Source organism: Microtus oregoni, unplaced genomic scaffold (assembly GCF_018167655.1).
Source record: "Microtus oregoni isolate MIOR12 unplaced genomic scaffold, Mior012 000073F_000, whole genome shotgun sequence".
Classification (NCBI taxonomy): domain Eukaryota; kingdom Metazoa; phylum Chordata; class Mammalia; order Rodentia; family Cricetidae; genus Microtus; species Microtus oregoni.
The window spans coordinates 2139398-2159508 of record NW_024543980.1 but is presented as its reverse complement, the minus strand read 5'-3'; the positions used below and the strand labels follow the sequence as shown (position 1 = coordinate 2159508).

The 20111-nt window shown below is 38.0% G+C and overlaps 1 protein-coding gene across 1 annotated transcript in view; it reads left to right on the top strand.

Moving 5' to 3' along the window:
• The window catches only part of LOC121441046 (EF-hand domain-containing family member C2), a 155987-nt gene that overhangs the window by 79952 nt on the left and 55924 nt on the right, over positions 1-20111 (top strand). The window contains exons 9-11 of the mRNA XM_041642184.1: positions 1163-1305; positions 7138-7334; positions 11913-12043. Of these exons, the coding sequence (XP_041498118.1) occupies positions 1163-1305; positions 7138-7334; positions 11913-12043 (471 nt within the window). The remainder of the gene's footprint in view (positions 1-1162; positions 1306-7137; positions 7335-11912; positions 12044-20111) is intronic.

The following is a 20111-nucleotide window of genomic DNA, read 5'->3' as shown; positions in this document are numbered from 1 at the left end:
TTCACTGGCTAATAACTGCAGCTGTGCCTTTACTGAAAGACCATGAGTTACTTAGTTCACTGCTCAGGCAACCAACTTTGGGAACTATTTCTTTTATTTTTAAGATAGGGTCTCACTGTGTAGCCCAGGCTGGCTTCAGACTCATAAATTCAGCCTCCCCAGTACTGAGTCTACAGGTGTGTGTTACCATAGCTTACCTGAGAAAAATTTTAAATTTTATTTCATTCCGTCTCTAACCCCCTGTTCATTTATATAGTTCTAAGTATTTCTTCTAATCATTATGGGTATAACTTTCTGCACATAATTAGTGTAATACAGTATAATATAAAAAGTGTCATAGTGGATAATGGTTAAAATAAGACAGGACTTTCTCATGAAAACAGGCATGTAATGGCTACATACAATGCAAATAATAAGTGTATTAAAATGGAGACATGGGCACGATGTTTATGAAGGGGAAAAGTTAATGTTTTCCTTGAAAGTAGTTAAGAATGATTGTGGAGAGATGGGAGTGATAGAGAGGGCAGAAAAATCCTGGACTTGAGACAAATGCCTCAGGGCCCAGTAACGTATGTCATCTAGATTGACTCTGGACATTGTGCTAAGTGTTTATGCCTCTACCTGACAGAATTACTGTGATTGTTGACCAACTATATGATCAGAGGACAGCTGATTAATTCACCTGCTTTGAGCAGGTGTTTATGGATTTTTTTTGGTTGTGTACAACATGTTCATAAGGGTTCATGTCTATGTCTGTGCACATGGAAGGCAGAAGGGCAGAGATCAACCTTAGAACTCTCCTGGAGTCACCTAGCTTGTTTTTTAAGATAGGGTCTCTCATTGGTCTCAGGATTCAACTCAGTTGGCTGAGCAGTGTGCTCTAAAGACCTGCCCATCTCTTCATTCTAATGCTGAGATCTCAAGCATGTGCCACCAGGAATGGTTTTCAGTATATTTCCCAGAGTATGAAGAACAGGAAAGATTTTAATCTATTGAGAAAATTTCTTCAGTGTTTAGATTTAGAACCTTAGAAAGAAGATGTTTAGACTGTTTAGAAAAGCATAAATTTCTTTCTTAAAGCCATGACTCACTTTTTGCAATATATATAATGTTTAGGGTATTGCTTGTACAATGCTTTAACTCTCATTTCTCTTCTATTTAGCTATGGAAACATAAGTAACACGCTCCGGTATTTTGCAAAACTAGTCACAGAAAAATGTGCTGATTTTGACAGGATGTTTGTTATTGCGTTTTATCTCAGTGATGACACAGTTTCAGTATTTGAACCTATAGGGAGGAATTCCGGTAAGAGACATATGTTACTCATCATTTTCCTCACACCATTAACCACCTTTCCCTTTCAAAATTAGGGAGTATAATCTGATTTGATAGCCTAGAATATCTGTGATGATAATTTTCTAACCAATAAATTTCTTCTTACATCAATGTCTTAAATATGAACCCAAATATATAAAATGATAAACAAAGAATAGCTGGGATCAGTTACCCAAAGGAAATCCCCTTTGCCACTATCATTTCTTTTTCCGAGGCATTCCTATGGAATCTCAGGGCTTCAAAATCATGGTTTGACTACCACCAATCACACTCCCAGCCAGAAAGCCAAGAGAGTATTCCATTGTCCCACTTACAAAAAATCTTTGCCTGATTAAGAAAAGAATACAAGATATACAAATTTAATCTTCAGGATCCATTTTTCTGTGTTACTTCTGTTTGTTCTGGCTGTTGCCAAAGGTCCTGCCCCCAGGCCTGTGGAATGTTATCCAGTATGTTGATCTCATGACTATTGCTAAGGACAGTCATTGACTTACAAATTTGGAAATGTTCTTTGTTTCAACATGTTTACAACTTTTATCTGTGCTGAAGACATATGTTTGAGAAGAATAACCAACTCAACTAACTCTTTGGGAAAAAAATAAGTAAAAATTTGGTTTGTACCATTTGCCAATTTACATGTTGTGAATATCCTGATCAAGACCAGTTTCAAGAAACCAACAAGTTTTTTTTTAAAAAAAATGACATGCAAAAGTCTGAAAATGTAACAGTCAAGTCATATACTTGAACTTCTTTAGCCACTTAGTATGCTGATGAATAATGGATAATTTGTACAACTAAGTCAGGCCCTCAGTGTAATTTGAATAACAGAACATCTTAAAATATAAAACTAAATAAGGATGAGCATATGCCATGTTCTGAATGGTCACAAATAACAATTCTGTACACCTAGAAAAGTAATTATTGTAAATGGAAATTACTCTTTCATTTCCCGGCTGCCCAAACCCGAATAATAACACAGAAACTGTATTAATTACAACACTGTTTGGCCAATAGTTTAGGCATATTTCTAACTCACTCTTCCATCTGAAATTAACCCTTTTCTATTAATCTGTGTATCATCACGAGGCTGTGGCCTACCATACATGGCACCAACTGACTCTACCTACTTTTTCTATATATCTCTGTTTGGATTTCCCACCTGGCTTTACTCTACTAAACCATTGGCTGAAACAGCTTCTTCAATAACCAATGGTAATAAAACATATTATAGCATACACAGGGGAATCCCACATTATCTCCTCTTTCTGTCTAAATAAATAGGAAGGTTTTAACTTTAACATAGTAAAATTACATATAACAAAACAGGTATCAAACAAGAGTTACAGTTATAATATTTATATCCACTTTATCTTTTATTATAATTAAAGAAAACAGTAGTTATAGCTATCTCTTTTCAACTCTATCAAAACCTCCAGAAGGATATATTACCTAGGTAAACAGGAAGTGCATTGTAAGCAGCTTCCAAAACTCTAGAATTGACAGAGACATCTTGCTGCCTGGACAGTCACCCAAAGTTCTTCTGTAATGTTGGGACATCCTTCTTCAGCCTGTAGGTCCATAATATCTGGCAGATTTTTCCATGAATCAGGAAATTTGAAGATCTGTTTTGTTTTGTAATGGCACCATACACGTTCATAAGATGCTTTCTTCTGTGTCCTACAAAATGTCTAGCAGCTTTTTCATGAAGCAGAAACCCTAAAGGACTGTCTCACCTTTAGGCAAGTAATTTTTCTGTGGATCCTACATGTCCAGTTTATACAGCATGCCATCAAGCAGTCCAAGAAATAGCAATTTCTTGCCCAAATGACTAACAAACTCTTTAAGGAGCCTCTTTGATGATGCTCATCTTCCTCTTGAAGTAGTTTGTTGCTGCCAGGAGCAGATGAGTCAATCTCGTTGTCATGAAAAGTCCTAAGTTTTTAAAACATTTTAAATGCCATATTCTGTTAGTCTTTAAAAGGTTTGAAGAGTACCTAACTGAAATACATCTCTGTACATCTAGAAAACCTAACATGACCACATGCTTGACTATTATAGATGACTGTCTATTAACCTGTATTTCTTAATTATACATTACATTTTTAAATGAGCCACACAAGCACAGTACCTTAATCAGAGTAAAATATACATATAACAAAATTGGCCTCAAATATGTATTAATAAATCAAGATACATACCAATAAAAAGTATTTATCTCTATAGCATATCCCCTATAAATATAAACAAATTTTCATAAACAATCATTTAGGGAATTTGGGCATTGTTCTCTAGACTACTTCCTGCTGATTGGGGGTGCTGTTAATAAGGTCTTTCATGGGATATTCTGTGTGCTAGGTCCATCTCAGCCAGCAGTCCTGAAGCTGTCATGGATGTTGCACCATCTGGGCCATTGCTTCAGGGGGTCTTATTTGATCAAACAATATTAGCCACTAAGGAATCCATAGCTTTCTATCCTCTGAGGAAACAAAAGCAAAACTTCTTTTTCAAAGCAACATATCCTTAGACCCAAATATTGAAGTCAAAATACCTTTAAAACATATATGTTGGTTTAGCTTAGTAGCCTGTACAATGAAATGTCTCTCTGTACTTAGCTTATATACAGTCAAAAAATTCAAGGAAAACATAATAATTTACATAATCCAGACTCTCTGTGTATTTTCCATCTTTACGTGCCTTATTTTTCTTTTTTTTAACTCTATTACTTTTTAATATTTATTTTTATTATCTTTACTCCTTTAATCTACGGCTTACTCTGTCTCTTTAAATACTTTGTTTTATTTTTTAAAACTATTTATTTCTTTTTATAACTGTCTATACTCTTTTTCTTCTCTGTCCCAAACCTATGTACATTTTTAAAACACATTGTGACCCATTCAGAGTTTTTTTTTTTTCATCTGAATCTGTCTTTATTGTGTATCTGTAATCACTTTCTGACCAGGAGCACCTTTTATTTTTAAATGCTAAGTGGGCATGACTAGGACTAAGGCTGCTTTGCCTTTTGACTCTGCCCAGTCCAACATGGCAGAGGTATATTTGCCACCAGCTCTACAAGCCATACTTTCTACACCGGTTCCAGCAGATCCACTTCACTATCAATCAACCTTTAGCATGCTGCTCACAAAGCCCATTCAAATCCTCCATAGCAGTGTCTCCCAACAGAGGCAGAGCCTTTCATGCCAGCATGAACCAGGAAGCCCTCCCATAAAGAAGGCATGCAGTCTTAGTTGCCAATGCTAAGTCAGGAACACCTCTCTTAAAGGAAACTCAGAACCCCTGCTTGCCACCAGCGAACAGAATTTACCTGGAAAAAAAATGCAGCTATCAAGAAGCTGCACTAAACTCATTCTTTTGTGTCTAGAACTTCTACCCAAACTCTCTCAGGTTTTATGTGGATGTAGTTGCCATACATTAGGCACCATTGTTTGTTTCCCACTCACCCAGACCTGAATGATAACGCAGAAACTATATTAATTACAACATTGTTTGGCCAATATCTTAGGCATATTTCTAGCTAACTTTTACATCTTAAATTAACCCAATTTTATTAATCTGTCTATTACCATGAGTGGCCTACAGGTAAAAGTTCCAGGGTATCTGTCTCCTTGGGCATCTACATGGCATCTTCCTGATTATGCCTTTCTTCTCTCTATGTCTCTATTCAGATTTCCTGCCTAGCTGTACTCTACTAAGCCATTAGCTGAAACAACTTCTTTAATAACCAATGATAATAAAACATATTCATAGCATACAGAGGGGAAGCCCACGTAAAATTATGGAGCCAAGAAAATTGCACTTGTAAAATAGAAAGTTTACAAAAATAGTGACCATCACTGAGGACTTACTATTATCCTTAAGTTTCAAAGCAGGTTAGGTCCTCTAAAAAGAGGCAAATCCAGAGACAGGGTTAATGTAGAAGAGATTTATTTAAACAATGAAAACAAATTAACAAACAAACAAAATCAACAATAAAATGCTGAAGGAACTAGAGGAAGCCCAGAGAACCATCAGATTGCAGTGGGTTCTCTCTTTTTTCTTTCTCTCTCTCCCTCCCACTTCCTCCCACTCACCCCTCCTCTGATCTTCTCTCCCCTTGTCCCTTTCTCCATAGTCTCACTATATAGCCCAGGCAGGGACTAAAACTCATTATCACCTGAGTGTTGGAATTATACATATCTAATACCACATCTGGCTATAGTAGTTTCTAACTCCTATGAAGGACAGAGGAAAGGGAGAAAGTGATAGATCTTAGATCTTAGTGTACTTATAAGGAATTTCTGATAGACATATCCAAAGCTGCCAGTTGTCTATGCAGGAATGGACCAGTCTCAATGTTCCTACTTTGAACTTTCATTTGTTGGTAGCAGCCTGTAGCAGCCTGTAGCAGCTAGGGCCTTTCTATGGTGATGTTCCCCACAGTAAGAGGTGATCTGAGAGTAAATTTTTATGACTCCTCCCACATACACATCTTAAAATTCCTATTTTACCAGTACCAACTCTAGCAGTTTAGAGAGCTTAAAAAAGACTTTAAGAGTATGCAGTAGGCAACTGGCAAAGCCAGTATAGAATGCAACTCAATTTGGCTCCAAAGCCTGTATGTTTTCACCACTTCTCCTGTCTGGTCTCATCTGGTCTCAGTTATAGTCATAAGTCCACATCAGAAGGTGCTAGAATCTCCTGTTCAGCTCTGCCTTTTGATTTCAAGAAGTCAAAGAAAATAAACAAGCATCAGGTAGCTATGCCCAGAAGAGAACAGAAAAATGATGAGAATTCTGGAAAGTAAGCAGCATAAAAAGACTACTAAAAGAAGCAAAGATATTTTACTACGGTGTGAAAGAGGAAACACAAAGGGAACCCGCATACTTGCTTTCTAACACTTAATCTAAATCTTGTCTTAGATGTGGGGTATCTTGCCCTTAATCTGAATGCCAGGTTAAGTGTGAAGCAGTTCTGTGGAAATAAAGAAAGAAGGTGTTTCACTCATGCCTTAGAGAAGAGGAACTTGCTGATGTCCCACTGTTCCAGCTTGCTGTAGAACATACACAAAAGGTCCTTGCTAAATGTTTTTGGAATTTGGAAGAATGAGGAAAGAAAAGTTTTGAATACCATATTACTTTTTTTCTTTAATGCACTCAACCTGTCATTTAGAAGTCTACAAAGTAATGGGTTCATTTTTATTCATGCATATATTTTGATAATATTCATTTCTCTTATCTTTTCTTATATCTGCTTTCTTTAATTTCATATCCTTTCCTCCTAAATTAAACTTTGAGTGTGGTTTATTTGGTTTCACATGATGATGTCAATTTCCTACAAATGACATGATTTCATTCTTTATGGCTAAATAAAATTCCAGTGTGTATATGAGACGTATTTTCTTCATCCATCCATCCATTGATTAATACCTGTGGCTGATTCCCTAACTTGGCCACTGAGACATACCTGAGTGCATAGCTATCTTTGTAGTATCTTGGAGCCTTGTACTCAGGTTTGTTATATAGCTAGATGATGTGCAAGTTCTATTTTTAATCTCTTCAGGAATTATCTTATGATTTCTATAGTAGTTATACTAATTTACATTATCTCCAGTGGTGTTTAAGAGTTACACAAGAAAAAAAAATGCTGTTTCTTTGCCCACTTCCCTATTCTTTCCTCCCACAGTGTGCAACATGGCTTTACAGATAATTTGTACAGTCTGTGTTGGAAGAGAAAATAACTAAAGGCAAGTTGTGGTTTTTGTAAGAATGAAGCAACTCATGAACTTTTTTTTTCATGTTTCTTTAGGGAATGCTGGTGGAATGTTCTTGAAAAGAAGCCGTGTGAAAAAGCCTGGCCAAGAAGTCTTTAAAAGTGAATTTTCCGAATACATCAAGGCTGAGGAGCTCTATATTGGAACCACAGTGAATGTGAATGGCTACCTGTTTCATCTGCTTAATGCTGATGAGTACACCTTAAAGTACATGGAGAATAACACAGACAAGGTGAATACACTGTGTATTTCTTGACTCCCTACCTTCTTCAGTGTGTGTTTCTCTCCCTCTAGGACATTTTCTTCTGCATCTTGCCACTGGTGTACATTGCACATTCACACATGTGGGCATGAATAATGGATCTGTGTGACTTGGCCACAGGTCCCATCACAGAGGCCCGGCCCTTGTCTCTGCTATTTACAGCTTAGCTCTTCACTGCCCAGCATCACAGATTCCAGACCCTGGCAGGAGGCAGACCCAATACTGAATCAAGTTTCCTGGGTTTTTGCTGATGCCAACAATGTTGTTAGAAGGCAATGCAATAACTATAGGAAAGGAAGAAACTCTGATGGCACACACTGTACCATCCAAATTAATTGACACAGGGTAGCAAAGGAAGTTATGAGTAGAACAGACAGAAATTCCAAAGGAAGCTGTAGTTGCTGAAGTTGCTGGTCTGCTTAACAGTGACACCTGAGGCTGAAATTAGAATCGAAGAAGAAATTTGCTTCAGTGAACTCATAGAAATATCTTCTTCTTGTTGTATTTTAGTTCTTGAATTAATTTTATTTTTTTTTTGAGACATACCTAGCCAGATACCTAGGTTGGCTTTGTCCTTACTGTTCACATGCTGCTCTCTTCCCTGCATGTTGAGATTTCAGGTATGTACCACCACACCCAGCAACAATTTCTTAATTGTTTATATTGTTTAATTGAAAATACTGCAGTGGCATATGGTTGCTGTTACTAAAAGTGCTGTGCTGACAATATTGTTCTGTAAAAATCCATGGATATAACTCTTAGTCTTTAAATGTAGACTTGTTCAGCATATAAGCTAGTTGTACTTAGAATTCATTGCTTGTAATTTTGAAAAAAATCAGTCTGAACAATTTTATTTTAAGATTTATTAAATAATTATGCACTATTTATACCCACACAGTGCATACTTTATCTCATTTATAAAGAAAACGACCAGGGATGAGTGGCTAGGTTTCAAGACAGAGTTAGACCCACACTAGGAATATTAGAGGAAAGACCTCTGTGGGATGAAAGGAGAGGCTCAAGAAGATGCAGGGAATGGGAGCTACCTTCAGAGTGTTGTGCAGGTCAGGTCTCATCCTTGTGAAATGAGAAGGCAAAGAAGGAAGGGTGGGTAGGAAGAACGTAGGTGGCTCAGAGGTTAAGAACATTGGCTGCTCTTGCAGAGGATCTGGGTTCAATTCCCAGTACCCACAAGCATCTGTAATGAGATCTGGTGCTCTCTACTGGCATGCAGGCATACATGCAGGCAGAAAACTATATGCATAATAAATAAATAAATCTTTAAAAAACTAGCTAGTACAGTTTAGAGAAAGTCTTAACCAGGATGATGGGGACCCTAGAACAGTGTGCTTATCAGGTAAATTCAGAGTTATGCAGAAGTGACGGTTGAAAGCTGGTAGTTCACAGTGCTCTTCTAGGTACCTCTATTGAGTATAGCATCTTCCACAGTCACTACACCACCTCTCTGTTTATAGTTTTAGAAATGCAGGTTATTCTAAAACTATAGACCTAAACTCATGTGAGAAACATGGTGATTAAGCAGTTAGATTTCCAGAGACCACTAAGCCTGGGCACAAATATGGTCCCCACACTAATAGGTGACAGGGTTTTGTAGATGGAAGTTTCTGTCCACTTGGTCCTGCAGTCGTTCAGTCCCAAATAAACACACAGAGTCTTATATTAATTATAAACTATTTGGCCTATAGCTCAGACTTAACAACTAACAAACTCATATTTTAAGTTAACCTATAATTCTAATCTATGTTTAGCCATCTGGTTTCATACCTTTTCTCAGGAAGGCATTCTCATCTTGCTCCCTCTGCATCTGGCTGGTAAATGTGTCTCTGCCTTTCCTCTTCCTAGAATTTTCCTAGTCTGGTCACCATGCCTATACTTCCTGCTTGGCTACTGGCCAATCATCATCTTATTAAACCAATATGAGTGACAAATGGTTAGAGTGTATAAGAGTATAACCCCAAAACAGACTTTAGTTATGTATGATCTCTAAGCTTCAGTCTCCTTGTCTTTGAAATAAGAGTAACAACAGTGCTTGTTTGATAAAGTTGCTACAGAGGTTAAATGTGATAATTTGTGTGAGGGGCTTAGCCATATAGGACCCATGGCAAGCTTAGTCATTGTTGCTGTTATAAACCAAAATTCTGGTTTTGAACAGAACCTCTACCTTAACATAAAACATATACTTCTTAACTTAGAATTGCTTGACATAGGAGTTTTGACTTCACTGTCATGCAAAAGTGATATGCTTTCTAATAGAAACTTTAAAATTCTGGGTTTTGCTCCCCTTCCAGCCCCCGGCTAGTACATACTATATAATCCAGTCTTCTTACATGCCATTGGGCATCAGCAGTGAGCTGCAGACCTTGAAAACACTGTGATCATGAAGTGAAATGCTCTCCAGTGTGCTGTATTGCTAAGCTTGAGATGATCTGTAAGTTAGTTGTAATTGGTACATTTTCAGCTTACAGTGGGTGTATTAACACACAAATTACTGTAAATTGAGGATTATCTGTGTATATTAAACCATTCATGTGCCTTTTGCTTTATTCGATAGGAATTGAACTCAGGCCTTGAACATGCTAAATGAGGACTATTCTATTCAGTTATACATCCAGCCAAAACATAATATATAGTTTTAAGATATAAGGGTTTTTTTTGTCTTTCAGTATGAGAAAGCATTATAAGACATTACCTAGTATCAGCATCTCAAGTGAAAATTGCATTGCTTTAAAAATGCTCTTAACAAAGGTATTGTAAGAAGATAAAGATTAATACACTCCTTATTACCAGCCTCAGTAGTCTTTTCAAATGAGCTATCAAATAGATGCTATCATGGAAACACATGAAAGGAAATGCAAAAAAGGAGGGGGCTCAGTAGGTGCCAAAGCACCTGAATCATTTGATGGTGGAATAGAGGCAGCTTTATACTAAAATAGCATCAGAACTTTTTTTTCCTAAAATTTCATCTTCTCACTTTTGATCTCTTGGCTGTAATTATTTACAAACTTATGCTTTCTGTAATTGAATAAGAAGTATTCTTTCTAAGTAAAAAAAGCTAACCACAAAGTAGGAGACAGAAACAGTGGAATGCCTAGACAACAAATGTATTTAGGTTACAGTGCTTTTGCAGAACTTTGACACCCAGCTTTGTTATGGTCAGTACTTTGCCTGGTGGCCAGCCATTCTAATGATCTAGAGAAAGTAGGTGTGCATTTAGCCAGCTCTAAATCTCTTTTTCTTTCCATCAGGGTCGGCTAAAATATCAAGGTTATGTGTGAGAGTTAGAGGAAGGCTAAGATTGTTTAGTAAACTTTGTTACCTGCTATCCCTTAAGTTCAATCTTTCATTCAGAAGATAACAAGGCTAGTTATTTCTTGTGCAGATTTGTTTCTAGGTAAAGACATGTATAGTTTACATTGGGTTTACCATGTAGTCTTGTTGGTCTCCATTACCCTCCTAAGGTACAGGGAATAAGAAACTTCAGAATGTTCAGCTGTGAATGGAACATACATATCAGAAGCCTTCCTCAGGCTCAGGCATCATTGTGGAAGGAGGAAGAAAGATTGCAAGACCCAGTCAGAGACCGTGGATAAGTGGGAACCAGTGTCTTCTGGGAACAACAGAGCAACTTCACTGTGAGCTCACAGTGGTTGTCATATGTTGAATTAGGAGCAGCGGGGCTGCGTCCCCGGCACCCCCGCCGCCTGCACGGTTAGCTTTAGCTTATGCCCCGAAATAATTACACAGAAACTGTATTCTTTTAAACACCGCTTGGCCCCTTAGTTTCAGCCTCTTAACCCATTTCTATTAATCTATGTAGCACCACGAGGTGTGCTTACCAGGGAGATTCTAGCCTACATCTGTCTGGAGTGGAAGAATCATGGCGACTCCTGACTCAGCTTCTTCCTCCCAGCCTTCTGTTCTGTTTACTCCTCCCACCTATGTTTTAACCTATGAGGACCAAGCAGTTTCTTTATTGCTTAACCAATGAAATCAACAGATTGATATATGACACTCCCACATCAGTCATAGCATTCATAAGACCTGTGCAAGCCCAAGGCAGACCAAATTCCAGCATGGAAAATGGAGTTGTGCATGAAATTCTACCACCAGCTCTGGAACTATTGATAACTGTTAGCTGCTAAGAGAAGGAGAGCCAGTCAGGAGAACGGGAAGAGGGGAGGGAGGGGAAACTGTGGTTGATATGTAAAATTAATAAAAAATTTAAAATAAAAAGTATAGTCTCTGGTAAGTCAGCCACACTTGAGTGTAAGGTCACAGATAAAAAAATAGATAGCACAAAATGGTTTTGATTAGTTAGAAACAAGAAAAAGAACACAGTTGGGTAAGTAGGGAAGACAGGAGGACTTGAGAAGAGTCAGGGAAGAGGTAAAATGTGATCAAACCACAGTGTATGAAATCCTCAAAGAAATAATATTGAGAATGATGGTTATGGTTGCGGTGATGGTGATGATGATGATATAATGACCTCCTGGTATCATGCGTATGTCTTGTTTTTACTCCTTCAAGTTTCCATACAGCAACTTTGAACTTGCCATACAAAAGCTGAAAGAAGAAAAATCTAAGTCAAGAGAGATCAAGCAGATATTTTCGGCTGCTGACCATAACCACACAAAGGTGTTGCCTTTTAATACATTCAGGTAAGCTGTATTCTTACTAGCATGGATCTTTTTTTCCCAAAGAATGGAAAGAACCCTTTCATTCCTAGTGTTTCCCAATCAGTTGGCTACATGGGTTTTTATTAAAGATTGGTATTTATTTGTCTTTGTATTACTTTGTATTTAAGGTTTGACTGTGATGTCTTAGTAAGTTTTATGTAATTATATACAAGACATTTAGAGGGAGGAATGGAGACAAAAGCCAGTTGCTGATGATCAGAGAAAAGGCCACATTTTATTTGAATGTCTATCTTCAATTGCATCTGAATTCCAAAAGACAAAAGACAGGCATCAGAGACTTTGTCTCAATTCCCCTCAATTTTCCTGTCATGCTATATATAAGAGTAGTGAGAAGTATCATATGAAATCATGAACAATATTTTCTCAAAGGTAAAGTTGAATTCTGAAAATTCCCAGTAGCTGACCTAGGCAAATTCCCAAAGAACAGAAACACAGGGAAATTCAAGTTCAGGGTCTAGTACAATTGTGAGGACTCTTTGCTAGAAAACAAAGTGAATGGAGTGTTTAGGAGAATATAAATTAAATCATGGATGGAGGACAAAGAGGACTTTCTCTTTAGCTCGAGAATTCTAGCTTTTGAAAAGAATAAGTAGTTAAAAGCTATATATTGGGCTTAATACAGTCAAGATGTAGCCTGGGAAATGAAGATAGGAACTCAGGTAAGAATGGCAATGTGGACTTTCCAAATTTGTGTTTACAGTTGCTTGTTGGCATCACTACCTGGTAGTCTGGAGCCTATAATGAGGCCTTATGTTTTCTAGGAGTTTATTTGTTGTTATAACAAAGTTCTTTTGTATCTTCCAAGTGTTCTTTTGAGAGGAGCTTGCAGAAGGCATATTTTTATTGTTTAGAATTGCCAAATTTCTGGGATCAATAAGAATTTACAGTTCTTTATTATTCTGTATTATCATATACATACAAGGAATAAAAATGGAGACAAAGCAAACAACGAAGACAATTACTCAGACCATGAACTAATGGGAAAGACTGGAGGAGAAAACAAGAAATTTCCTTCAGAAACGAGGGAGTGCTTTTGTTTTTACTATTTTGTGTCCTTTTACAAAAACATTGGTCCTCCTAGTACTCTCAAAAGACTATTGGAAATATTTTAGCAAGTTCACAGGGCCTTTTGGGAAGTACTTTGGCCAGGAAGGATTTCCAAGGAAGAGAAATTGGTCTGCAAATAGAGGCCTCATCCTAATTGTAGATATAATAAAGGAACACCAACTACATAATTAGAATAACAGCTACCAGGTACTGTGGGCTTACAAAAAACAACCACCAACAACAAAAAACCACCAGCCTCTACATCCTAGACATTCCATAGCATGAACTCCAGCCTCAGGTTATCACAGGCCTGAAAAACTTTTCAGTGGCTTGCTTTGACTGCAGCCAACAGAACTTGAGCAATTGGACTGTTTATTTTATTTTATTAGTTAGAACTGGGAGGGCTATCCAGTGAAGACTGAATATGCCTGTGTTTATTTTCCATATGCTTATACATCCCAATCCAAAAATTGAGGAAGAAGGAAAAAGAGTGTTTTAACATGACACAAAGTACAAACAGAACAGTCACCTGCTTCAATACTTGCGACATCAAGCCACTATTTCCTGAGTTAAGCATTCTGATGTTTTAGACAGGACATGCAGTGACTACACCTTAGGCCAAGTTTCCTGTCGGCAGCCACTCCCTGGGTCAAATCTCCTGTCTTATCCTTGTAGGAGCAAGAATAGGTTTGTATCCTCTTATGTTTGATGACCAAGGTGGAACAGATCCACTTCCATGGGCAATCTTAATACCCAAACACCAAGTAACCACACACTAGGTCAAGGGATGTTGTTTGTAGCCACTCCTTAAGTCAGACTTCTGTCAATGACTTTGAAAGAGCAGGAGTAGGCTTAAGCTCTCTGACCTTCAGTCAACATGGAGCAGACCCACTTCTATGGGCCCCACAAGAGGGTTTCCTTTTTGTTTGTCCAAGAAGGGTTAGTGATTGGTTCTAGGCCTGAAGTATAAGTCAGATTTCCTCATAACCGACCTGGAGTTTTAGCTAGAGTGCATAGTGTGGTTAGTGGCCATCGTGCCAGCTTCATAAATACACAATGCAGAAAGGGTGAAATATGGTAAAAAAAAAAAAAAACACTACCAAATCCACTCATTAGCCAGGTAGTGGTTGCACACGCCCTTAATCCTAGCACTTGTGAGGCAGAAGGAGGTGGATCTCTATGAGTTCAAGGCCAGCCTGGTCTACAGAGTGAGTTCCAGGACAGCCACAGCAACACAAAGAAATTCTATCTCAAAAAACCAAAACAAATCCGTTCATTAAAAATATTGTCTATAAAGCAGGCTGGCAATACCTATTATTTTTATATTCCATGCTATCACTTCTTTTTCTGTTGGCCCCACTGGTTACCTTTTAATTTTTCAAACATATCAAGTTCTTCCCTGCTTCCAAGTATAGACACAGAGTTCTCTCTGCCTGGAAGGACCTTACCACTTTCCTTTCCAGGGAAAATTCTAGGACTTTTTATTACCAGAGTATTTGTTTCTGTCCGACAACCCTAAGTAAATACCCACGGTTATTCTTAGCCCTTTGCTTATATTTCTTCACAGCATATAACACAGTTTGTAATTATTTTACTTAGAGAATTGTTTACTTGGAGGAGTGATGATGTGTGTGTGTACTTGGGTGTTTTTTTATTCTAATAGAAAATGTAAGAACCTTGATAATCTTGTACACTACAGTATCCCTGGGCTTCCAGTGCTAAGCTCCATTTAGACACAGTCACTGAATGACATGAGCCACTAGGATTATTTCTGGATGGTCTAGTTTGGAGGTGGCTGCATGATCCTTATATTAGTCAGTTTTCCATTGCAACAATATAATACCTGATGCTGAGTAATATATGAAGAAAGGAAATTTAGTTAGCTCCTTAAAAGAGCTCATGAGAAATCCATGAAAACCATATCTTCTCTTCCTCAGGCAGTGCCTTCAATGACCTAACCACCTCCTATTAGGCATCATCTTTTAAAGATTCTTACTACCTCTCACATTATTGCACTTGGAAAGGAATCAAACTTCCAACATGGAGAATATTGCATCTAAACCAAAACAGTTTCCAAATTAGAGCATAGACTTGGAGTCAACATGATCTGGTCCAAGTTACATCTTTAGGTTCCACACTGAGTTCCTGGGCATAGACATCTTCCATCAGTACTTGGTTTGCAAGTGTAGGTCCCTACCCATCTTCATCAGTATGCTCTTTTGCTTTCCATATCCTAGTCTGGGTAATGACAAAGGAACTCCATAGCCAGTCATTTCATATCAAACATTTTAATGTTTTACTCCATGCTTTTACTAGCTAGTATTTTTATGTGTGTATGTATTTGTATACATTCTGGATTATTTCTCTTTTAGCTAACCTCATAGAGAGTAGGAACCTTTGGTTTCTTGCCTTCTACTTTAGCCATGGCATTTGTCATAGTGTTGAGCAAATAGTAAGGAATTTATAAATGTTAAGTGGCCACCTTTTCTCTAGTCATGACTTCTTTGCTTTTGACATAGAGATGTTCCAGTTGACATCTAGGTATTAATTAATTCCTCAAACTTATTGGTCTCTTGAACTGTACAGACCTTGAAATAGGAGTGTCTTTGAACCTTCTCCTATTGGATGTTCCTTAGGCATCTGCAGAGAACCTTTTTTTTAAAGATAAATTTATTTATTTGCTTATTTCTTTCTGTGTGTGTGTGTGTGTGTGTGTGTGTGTGTGTGAGAGAGAGAGAGAGAGAGAGAGAGAGAGAGAGAGAGAGAGAGAGAGAGAGAGAGAGAGATGGAGAGAGAGATATGTATACTATACTATGTAGCATACAGGAGCCCGTGGAAGCCAGGAAAGGGCATAGGGTCTCCTATAACTGTACTTACAGGCAGTTGTAAGCTGACTTGTTGGTGCTGGGAACTGAACCCAGGTCTTCTATAAGAGCAATAAGTACTCTTGACCACTCAGGCATCTCTGCAACCCTGTGACTTTATTTTTCTCCATTACATTGCACCTGAGGACTATATTCTAGTAAAGGCCACATTATGTGTTGTAGGGCCAGGCGAGGGATCTTCCTGGTGTCTTTTCTCCATCTAATCCCTGTGTTTCCCCCTCATCTTTGGAATTGCATTTCTTACCCTCTAGAATGGTTCCTTACTTTCTATCTAAAATCCCATCATTGTCCTGATGTTTGGAGAACTGAGAAAGTCATCTTCCATTTAAGAGTTCCATTCTGCAAAGTTTTCCCAAGTGACCCTCTTCAGATGTGATTAGGCCATTCCTCTCTTTAAAGCTTGCTTAACTCCCTGTTATCTCTGGGACAAATCTTAGCCACTCAGTGTATCATGTGAGTTTGGTTACAGTCTGTTCCTTGCCTACCACTTTATTTTCAGCTTGTTAGTATAAAATTTTTTAGAAGCCACCATTTATTGAGTACTTAATGTGGGCTAATAGATGTACTGAACTGTTTTCAATTTCCTTTGTACTGGGAGATCCCTGCTGTTCCTTATTTCATTTGCTTCTTCCATGGGCCTGCCAAGTACAATAGATGTTTACTGAATAATTTAATGAATGATTCCATTTCTCTATCAATGTTAAGTCTAAAGCTTCCTGAAGATAGATAAATAATTGACATCATGGAAGGGCCATATGTCTCTGGCTAAATGATGGCAGGGAAACTTAGGCCTATCCCTCACCAGAAAAGCAACCTCCTTGCATCTCCTCTTACATCCATACTTTGGTTCTAAGGTTCTTTATATACTCTGACATCCTGGAACTCTTACATTGTAGGTTTACAATGAACTTGTTAAATGTTTCCTTTTCTGGTTCATGCATGGAAACAATAAAAGATAATAGAAACTTCTAGGCATCATTTATATGACTCCAGTACTCTGAAATAGAGGCCTACCTACTCTACTATGTACCTGAGACCTTAGGGCCCATACCTGTTGTATTGGCAAAAGGACAGGTCAGGAAGTCATAGGTAATAGTTCTATTTAAAAAAATAGGTTTAGTTTATTTTACATGTATGAGTATTTTGCCTGCATGTAAGTATATGCACTATATGTATGTTTGGTGGCCAAGGAAGTCAGAAAAGGTATTCAGTCACCTGGAACCGTAGTTACAAGTGTTTGTTAGCTGCCATGTAGATTCTGGGAATTGAACCTGGGTCCTTTGCAAGAGCTCTCAGCACTCTTAACTGCTGAACCATCTCTCGAGCCCCATGATTCTCAGTTTTTCTTTAAGTGGTGAACATTTCTCTTTTGCCCTATAGAAATCATCAATTATGCCTCTACACTGGACCTGTTTCTCTGTGGCCCTTTATTCTCTGAGAGATTCACCTGTAACAGCTACTGATTGTTATCCAAGATAGTGCAGAGGGCCATTCTCAGAGGGAGGGCAGATATCAGCAGGATGCAGGGTCAGGTCTAGGCTTAATAGGCATAGAATTTCATGTATTTGGGAACACAGGCAGGAAGAACCTTTCCAGAGTGGCCTCAACACTCCCAAGCACAGGTGGCAGCAGCAGTAAGAGCTCTCTACCAGGGAACGTGCAGCTCATCTCTCCTGGCTACCTCTCTGAGCACTGTGCTAACTAGCCATCAGAGATGACTCCTGATACTTTGTAGCTGTATAGACTTTTGATACTCTGCATGCTACTATTTTCTCACTACTTAGATGACAGCTGTCCAAGTGCAGAGTCCATGCCAGTTCCTCCTGTGTCTTCCCAAGATCCCTTTAGAACCGGGTATATGAGGCCTCAATAAATGCAGAAAATTATTCCACAGCTCTTCCTTAGACTCCCATTATTGACTGAAAGGCCAGTGGTTCTTTTGTGAACATTGTATAATCAAATGCTTTTAAGATTTAGAGCCTTGAGTAAATGTTCTCACTTATAAAACTGAATAATGCTCTCACTCATATCCTGAGGGAGGAGGTAGTGTGCTATAAATAGACTAGACTGCTGACTTTGGACTTGGCAGACCCATATCCAAAGTTAATCTCTTTCATTTACAAGCCTGGTGGCCTTGGGTACATTACTAAATATTTTTTCATCTATAAAATATGTATAGCAATACCCACTGCATAGAACTCTTGTGATTATTAATAGATTTGTTACTGTTTGTAAAGTTCTTATTGTAGCCCACCAACTATTTCATGGTGAATATTTAACACAGTGAAAACCTTCATTCTTATTTCATTCTCATAATTGCGACCTGTTGTTCTGGTAAAGGCAGTAATCTATAAATTGTATAATGTTTTCAGTATTTCAGTAAACTGTCCTTTTACTCATGGTGGCCTCATTCAAAACATTCTTTTTTTTTTGTTTTGTTTTGTTTTTTTTTTGTTTTTTTTTTTTTGGCAGGGTTTCTCTGTGAAATAGTTCTGGCTGTTCTGGAACTCGCGATGTAGACCAAGCTGGCACCAAACTGAGAGAGATCTGCCTATCTCTGCCTCCCAAGTGCTAGGTTTAAAGGTGTGTGCCACCACCACCCAACTCATTCAAAACATTCTTAAGTGAGGTTGAAATGGAAATCTTAAAATTTTTTTAGTTCAAAAGGTAGAAAATACTGAACATAATCATTTGTGGATGTAAGGTGGTAATATTATTACAGTCTACTCTCTTAGTGTCTTTTACTTTAAGGAAATAGATTGTAAATGTGTTTTAAATATGGCAGTGATTTAAACCTGGTTTTCTAATACAGTTATGTGTCGCTTTATTAGCTTTTGCTCTATTTTTATTTAGATTAGTTTGATTGCATTAGTTTTAGGTTATTTCATGCTTTAGGGTACGTGTATGTGTGTTGTGTTTAAATGCTGTGTGTGTGGTACTTGAGTACATGTGCCTGTGTATATGCCACTGTGTGTGCAAAGGCCAGAAGAGGACATTGGATGGTCTCCTCTAACACTTCTTATTTATTTATTTGTTTGTTTACTATTTATTTGTAGTCTTTTACTAAACCTGGAGCTAGGCTGGAAGACTGCAAGTCTCAAGAATCCTCTGGTTTCTATCCTCCAGAACTGGAGTTACAGGCATGGGAGCAACTATGTCTGGCTATTTTCATAGGCATGGGAATTTGAACTCAGATCCTTATGCATGCATAGCATGCATTTTTCTCCATTTGAGATATGGTCTTTCTGTGGAGCTCAGGGTAGCTTTGACTTTATGATCTTTCTGCCTCCTCCACCCTCCCATGCTCCAGTGCTGAATAGATTATGGGGATGCATTTTTTGAAAATAATATTTCAAACCTTCCTGAAAGCATAAAATGTAAGTGTGATGGGGTAGAAAGAATGCTGGCCTGAGAATTGGAAAGTTGAAGATTTGATTGAATTCTGTCATTGCCTGATGGCGCTGTTTGCATTGGGGAGGGCTTACTTTTATAAAGCAAACTCCTCTCTGGCCAGTTAAATAAAAGGAAAATTTATTTAAAAGATCCTGTGTCTTTGTGAGTTTGAGGCCAGCCTGGTCTACAAGAGCTAGTTCCAGGACAGGCTCCAAAGCTACAGAGAAACCCTGTCTTGAAAAACAAAAGCAAAACCAAACCAAGACAAAACAAACAAACAAAAAAGATCCTGGGTGGTTCATAATATCTTCAGAAAGGCTGGAGAAACAAGCGTGGAGCTAAATTTTAGTTACAGAGCCCTATACCAAGCTGTAGGACTTATCTGATGGGAAAATGACCTATTACTACTGATACCACCCATAAGACATTGCTACACTTTGCGTTCCTGCCAAGAAGTAGATTTTACCATGCTACTTTTTACTACCTTGACTTCTTTGTTAATCCTAAGAATCAGACCCCTCTAACACAAAGTGGTGCTTGCACTGAGCTGGCTTTTCATATGAGCCAAATTCTTTCTTTCTTTCTTTTTTTCTTTCTTTCTTTCTTTCTTTCTTTCTTTCTTTCTTTCTTTCTTTCTTTCTTTCTTTCTTTCTTTCTTTCTTTCTTTCTTTCTTCCTTCCTTCCTTCCTTCCTTCCTTCCTTCC